Source organism: Pteropus vampyrus, unplaced genomic scaffold (assembly GCF_000151845.1).
Source record: "Pteropus vampyrus isolate Shadow unplaced genomic scaffold, Pvam_2.0 Scaffold392, whole genome shotgun sequence".
Classification (NCBI taxonomy): domain Eukaryota; kingdom Metazoa; phylum Chordata; class Mammalia; order Chiroptera; family Pteropodidae; genus Pteropus; species Pteropus vampyrus.
Window position 1 is genome coordinate 740,311 of NW_011889173.1, and position 6,784 is coordinate 747,094.

Here is a 6,784-nt window from a genome sequence, read left to right on the forward strand (position 1 = left end):
TTCCAAACGGAACCCGCCCATCGGTTCCGCCCACGCGGTGACGGTGGCGGCGTCGCCGTCATCGCGTTCGGAGAGAGGGACGTCCTCCCTCGGCTTCCGCGTGCGGAGGACGGCCAGGTCACCGTGCTGCGGAGGGGACAGGGCCGCAGGAACGCTCTAGGAGGCGTTCTCATCAGAAAGTTGAGTTCGGAGTTTGAATTCACATAATACGCTCCTGAATATTTCCTCCGCGTCTGTCCTTCACAGGCAAGAGTGCGCTTTGCGAGACTCGGCCTGCAGGATTTCCGAATCTGACCCGGAGGACTTTTCGGACGAAACGAACGCGGAGAACCTCTATGGCGCCTCGCCCCCCAGCACGCCGCGGCAGATGAAACGCATGTCGGCCAAACACCAAAGGAACAATATAGGGAGGCCCGCCAGTCGAACTAATTTGAAAGGTAGGTCTTATTCTTAAAAGGATGCGCAGGAGTCTACAGCCATGCCGCCCTGAACGAGCCCGATCCCGGCTGATCTCGGCAGCAAAGCAGGGTCGGGCCTGGTTAGTCCTTGGATGGGAGACCACCTAGGAAGACTAGGTGCTCTAGGTGCAAAAAAAATAAATAAGTAAAAATAAGGGATTATAAGATGACAAGGTCCTTGCAATCTGTGAGGTCAACCAAGGGTTGCCTCGCCTAAAAAAAAAAAAATGTGCAGGAGAGGGCTTGGTGCTCTTGGTATATACAAGCAACTATGGATCCTTCTATGGTAATGTTAGTTATGCCTTTTATTTTAAATTTGACTTTAATGCCACTTTTACATTTTATTTTAAATTTTTGAATTATTACGGTTATTGTTAACAAAGGAGATAGAAAGGTTTGTCCTGAGTGATTGTTAAAGCCGATAGTGTGAGGCATTTGTATTTCTTCTAGATTGTGAAAGAGGCCACCTGTGGATGAATCGGTGTGCTCATCCAGGCTGGCTTCTGCTGTGTGCCGTAGATGGCCCTCTTTTAGCCTCTGGATCTCTTAGGCGGAAGTGTCTGCCAGACTTCACCTGTGGCCACTTGGGGGAGGCAGAGCCAGCCTTTCTCCCCCAGGGTCCCCTGGCCAGCCCGAGACCTGTGCTCCGTGCCGGTGACCGGGAGGCTGCCCCTTGAGTGTGTGGGGCCCTTGCTCACTGAGCACAGTGCCTACATGGTCCCCTCACCTCATGACCATGGACAGATTTTCCGCTCTGCTTTGCTGTTTGTTTAGGACCCCGCAGCTCCTGGAAGCGGGGAGCGTCTGTGTTTTCACTTCCTCCTCCCAGCACACACAGCCATTCTCCTTGTGAGGTAGACGATTGAATCACGCTGACCTGCTGCCTCCTTGTGCCCTGCTTTCTGGTGTGGAACCTCAGGTCACTGAAGCCTAAGGTATTACAGTGTCCCAGTTAATTTCAGCAGACCACTTGTCCTGAAACTGGTCTCATCGCTTTCTGGAGTTCATCCATCTGTTACGGCAGAAATAGGGATTCGTTTTCTGTCTTTTCTGAGAAATCCCCCCGTCATGTGTTCTCCCTGCCGAAATCAAGCCCTTTGTCGTCTGTCCCTTTCTTTGGCCCATGTTTTCCTCCCCCTTCGGCCAGGTCCCGCTTCCCACAGCCTTCCACACAGTGGACTCTCACCGGCGCGATGGGCAGGTTCCCTCTGTGTCCTTATCGTAGCCCTTCCTCAAGGAGGGAGGCAAGAGAAATGGCTTTTATCGTATTTATTTGCTTGAATGCGGCCCTGTCCAGGGAGAAATTCCCAGGTGTAACTTGTCTTTCCCACAGGGAAGATGATTCTTTACTTTGTTTTATTTTATTTGCAGTAGTCCGTTAACCTGTGTCCTGTACTTACCCTCTTTGGAAATTAATAGCTTCCTATTGCTATTTGTCATTTTTAAAATCAGTCCTTATCCATTTTCTCAAATTTTTCAAATGCCTTCAGAAATTCCTTGTCTAAAATAGCACTGAAGCAGCGTCTCCTGAGTCAGCATTAGTTAATGCGTGTTTGCTTTGTGGTAGTGACGTGAGGGGGTCTCAGTAGCACATCTGCTGTTTCTTCACTCGTGGGCCCGTGTGATTTTAGAGCTGGAGTCGAGAGCACAGTCTCTCCGTTTCATAGATTGAGAAACTGAGGCCTGGAGGCTTGAGCTAGTGGCAGGACTATGTTGACAACTGGTTCTCCTGCTCCTCGATTCGGACCTCTTCCCTGTGCAGGCCACGTGCGCCAGGCTCATCCCGAACGCGATACGTGAGCCGACCGGACCGTCTTTCACTCGTCAGTCAGCGAACCAGGCACCAGGCGTTTGCTGAGCTTCCCACGTCCTTCTGGGCTGTGTGGGGATAGAAGAAAGAGGGAAGGTCATCTCTTTTCTTTCTAGACTTCTTTCCATTGTTTACTTCATAAAATTACAGAATTGTAGGTCTGGAAAGGGTCCCAGAGACCATTTCCGGTTCCTGCCACTTTTCAGGTGACGCGAAAGCCCATAAACCAGCCTTGTAGCTAACTCAGAGCAGACCTGGGACACCGGAGTCCTTGGTAACTTATTTTTTTTCCTTATTGCAAAAGATTACAGATTTGTTTTCGGTAATTTAGAAAATACCAAAAAAAAAAAAAATCCATAAACTCAGCAGCAGAAGTAACTTTTACCATCTTTGCCTTGTATTCTTTGCCTGTATTTATGTTGTCATACAATATTTACTATTTCATAACTGGCTTTTTTCGTTTAATGCTTTACGGACTTTTCACGTCATCAGATAACCTGCACTGTTCATTTAAATGGCTGCTGTATTGTTTATCGCAGCATTTGCCCAGCTGTCACTAAGAGTTGTTGAGCGCTTACTATGTGCTGATCACTGCGCTTAGCTCCTCAGAAGAGTTTCTTTTAAATATTGTGATAAGCTACCGAGGCGTAGGTCCTGCAGAACATTCAGTTTGCGTTTGGGGAACTAGCGCAGTTTCCAGGGTCCTCAGTTTCAAATGGCCCAGGCACGTGTTTGTTGGAAAGCAGCTTCCTGTGTCTGCCATCAGGTAAGTTGTTTCTTGCCACTGTTCTTATTCACAAACATCAAGAAGAGATGGAAATGAAGCAGCCATGCTAGGCAGGTGGCCGTTCGACATTTTGGTGATGGGGTGTTTGTGTCGTGACAGCAGAAAGTCCTCGAGGACGTCCTTGCTTTTGGACCTGTGCAGCAGGGCTGGAGGGCGGGGCGCGGGCTGGCGCCCCATCGTCTGGATTCTCATCCTGCCTCTACCACCTCCTGTGCACGCAGCCTCTTGTCTTATTTTCTTCATCGGTAAAATCATCTGCTTTACAGTGCTGTGAGGATTGTGTGTTCAATAAGTATTAGCTGTCATTATTACTGTAAGCTGAAGATTTCTTCCTCGATATTTATTACTTTTATTCTTGCCCTCAATTTTAAACTTTAATGTAGAATGAGATCATCATAATGCTGGATGCGTCTGTGTTAATCGGTGTCCCTGCTGTCAGGACGCTGAGTCTCAGGCCGCACAGCTCCTGAGCTACAGCATCGGGACTCCAGCCTGGGCCAGCGCTCCCCAGACTGCACGCTTCCCTGTCGCGCTTCCCAGCCGTTGTTTTTTTCCTCACTGCAGATGTTGTCACCATAGTTACTTTTTCATTGAGTTTTTCTTGCCTTCCTGTTTTCCTTTACTTCTCTTTCCTTCCTCCCGCCGCCTCTTCTCATTCCCTTCTTTCCTTCCTTCCATTCTTCCCTTATTTCTCCTCTGTTCTGTCTGAGTCAGAATTGGAGTGACGCTGGGGCGTGTGCTGGTTTGGATACTGGGTAAGCCGTAGCCCCGTCCTCCATAGAGACCACGCAGATGAGCAGGTCATGTGATGTTGTGTGGTGGACCTGGAATGGAGGGTGACGGCAGAGGCTGCCTCCAGCACCCGCAGGAGGGCCAGGAGGGCCCTGGCGCTGGGAAGACGCCTGGAACCAGTGACCTTTGTGCTCTGATCTGAAGGTGGAGTCAGGGAGACCAATATTTCAAACTGGTTTATGATTCATAATAATATATTGGTCCCTCAGTATTTTAAAGAGCTTTTCAGAATTAATTAGTTGGTCAGATTTACCTTAAAAACTTTCCAAGAAACTGTGAACTGGGACATTATTTTCTTCTCGCTGCAACAAACACAGTCCCTCTGAATCATACTGTTCACTCTTGAACTGCTGTCAAACTTAGACTCATTTTTTAATAAATGTCATCAGTAATATTTGCATTTTTCTGATTATTGCTGTGTAATAAATCACCCCTAAACTTAGTGGTGTAAAAAAGCAGCCGGTTTATTGTGCTTGCATTGCAGTGGTCAGGTGCGCAGGCAGCACGCAGCTCATGTCCAGCATAGCTCCGTCGACTGGAGGCGTCATCGCTCGGCTGTGCCCTAAGCCTGGTCCCTCAGGTGTCCCCCACATGGCGTCTGCTGGGTCTTAATCCAAGGGGGCTCCTCCTCTCCTCGGTCTGGCACCTGGGCTGAGGGCTGGCATTGTTGTTTACCATGTGACCTTTGACATGGCTCGCCTGGGCTGGTTCCTGGGTAATTGAACTGACTATATGGCCGTTAGCTTCCCTCGGAGCAAGTGTTTTTAAGAAATCGAGGTAGAAGTTGGAATGCTTCTTATAACTTAGCCTGGAGGGTCACCCAGCATCACTCCTGCTGCATCCTTTAGGCTACACAGGGCCAGCCAGCCCGGGAGGGGCCCACACAGGGCATCTGCACCCGAAGGTCTGGTTCTTCGGTGATCTGAGAGTCCACTTCCTACCTGCGCGTAAGGCTTTGGGGAATTAGTGTCTGGGCGCCATACTGTCTTCGCGCCCTCCAGCTCCTCTCCCTCATAAACAGAAACGACATCAGGAATGTCCCTGAGGGAATATAAGGATGCAGAAGGGTCACGGAGGGCACTGTGTGTTGAAAAGAGGTGAGAGTAATCATTAACACTATTTTTTTAGTGATGATAGGCGGTAGCCATTGTCATAAACTGATGTGTAGGCAGGATTCTTTAAATATTTTTAGTACTTACAAAAAAATAAACATATAGCATCATTAGACTCTCCATTCCAGCCAGACTGTTCTCTTCTGCCTCTTCGTCATCATGCTCTTCTGCCTGCCTTACTGCCCGCAGGGAAGCTCATCCATTCTTCAGGGCCCCAGCCAAGTACCTGGTCTTATTTAAAGCCCTCACAGGTCAGGTAGCCCACTGTAATCTGTCTTTTATGGAACTCAGTGTCTCAGCCTTTCTTTGGTCCGTCGGTCCTGCCCTGTGAACAGTTTTTGAGAGGTGTAAGGTCGCCGTGATGGTATAAGTGTAGGTCAGGAGCCCTGTGCTGACATCTGCTTCACCATCTGTGTCCTGTGGTGATCTTCATCACATCTTACTGTGAAGATTATGACAATCTCTGTAAAGCCATTACCTCGAAAATGAGGGATTGAATAAAGCAGTGTTTCCCAAAATAGTGTCATTCTAACCACGCCGAATCAGAGACACTGGGACTGGGCCCAGGAATCCGTATTTTAGCAAGAACCCGAGTGACTTTTAACGCCTACGGAAATTTGAGAACCTCGATTTGGAAGATCTTTAAGCCCCTTCAGGTTGCTGACATCCATGTTTGATAGTCTGGATCGTTGCTCTGATGATCACCTCAAATTGAAAGGTGAAGAACAGCCATCTATTTATGCTTTCTCATTTGAGAGCTTGAGGAAGGCCAGCGTGTTGAGTTTGACAATACATGTATGAGAGGACAGTAGAATTGCAAGGACTCGATACCAACTACATTGTATACGTGTTCCAAAGAGCCATTTCAAACCGTGCATGGTGGGGAATTCATCTTTTCAGAAGCTCTATTTATATTTGACTTTTTGTTAATTATTGAGGGATTTAGTATTTACAGAAAACGAAACAAAAAAACCTGTTCATTGATAATGGGCTCTTGAGTATTGTTAAACTATTGTTAAACGTTTCTTTCTCATGTCACAGTGGTAAAGACAAAGTATTACGTGCTTGGGAAGTTACTGTGTCTAACCTTACAGACCTCTTTCTTTCGACACCCTAATGCTTTCTCGGGTCTCCCTTAACTGGCAGGTCCCTCATGATTTTATAGAGGCCCACTTGGTCACCAGCGATTGCTTTCCTCTCTCCATCACAAGTGTGTCATTTGAAAAACATAGCTCCCGACGATATAGATAGATTAGTATTGTCTTTTTCACAGTAATAAGATCGGGGTTTAAGTCTGTTTTAAGATTAATTACATCTTTTTGAAGATGTATCAGTTTTCTTTTTTTTCCCCTAAAACCAACTTGGTCTTTTTGTTTTGGAAAAAAAATAACTTCTTTGTCCCATCTTGTTCCTTTCCCTATTTGCTTTTCTTTACACACGTCGTAGCTCCAAATACTAAGCCACGGCTTTTTGTCAACACAATTTCAAGAAGTTGTATAATATATTATTTCGTATGCTGTGGGTAAGGTAGGCTTACCAAGATTTGTACATAATCTACAAAATTTAGTTTTTTAGGCTTGCCCAAATTTCTGTCTATACAGAAAAATGGTATTGTGGCATTTATTTGGATGCATATACTGATTAATACAACATTCTGTACTAGGTTTGCTTTGCCTCTTCTGCGTATTTTTCTTAGATGTTCTTATGTATTCTTCTGGTATTAAATAATGTCTAATACATACTGATGATTTTCAAATCGATATCTCTGGATTTCTCTCCGAAGTTCAAGACTCGTATATAAGTTACCTACAGACATTTCTACACA

At 46.6% G+C, this 6,784-nt stretch overlaps 1 protein-coding gene and 1 pseudogene across 3 annotated transcripts in view; both read left to right on the forward strand.

Moving 5' to 3' along the window:
• The first annotated feature begins 249 nt into the window (after positions 1-249).
• Positions 250-6,784, forward strand: part of MAP3K4 (mitogen-activated protein kinase kinase kinase 4) — a 62,121-nt gene continuing 55,586 nt past the window's right edge. For all 3 annotated transcript variants that reach the window (XM_023523440.1, XM_023523439.1, XM_023523438.1), the window contains exon 1: positions 250-437. In XM_023523440.1, coding sequence (XP_023379208.1) covers positions 368-437 — 70 coding nt within the window. In that variant the 5' untranslated portion in view covers positions 250-367. The remainder of the gene's footprint in view (positions 438-6,784) is intronic.
• On the forward strand, positions 469-587 carry LOC111731710 (annotated as a pseudogene).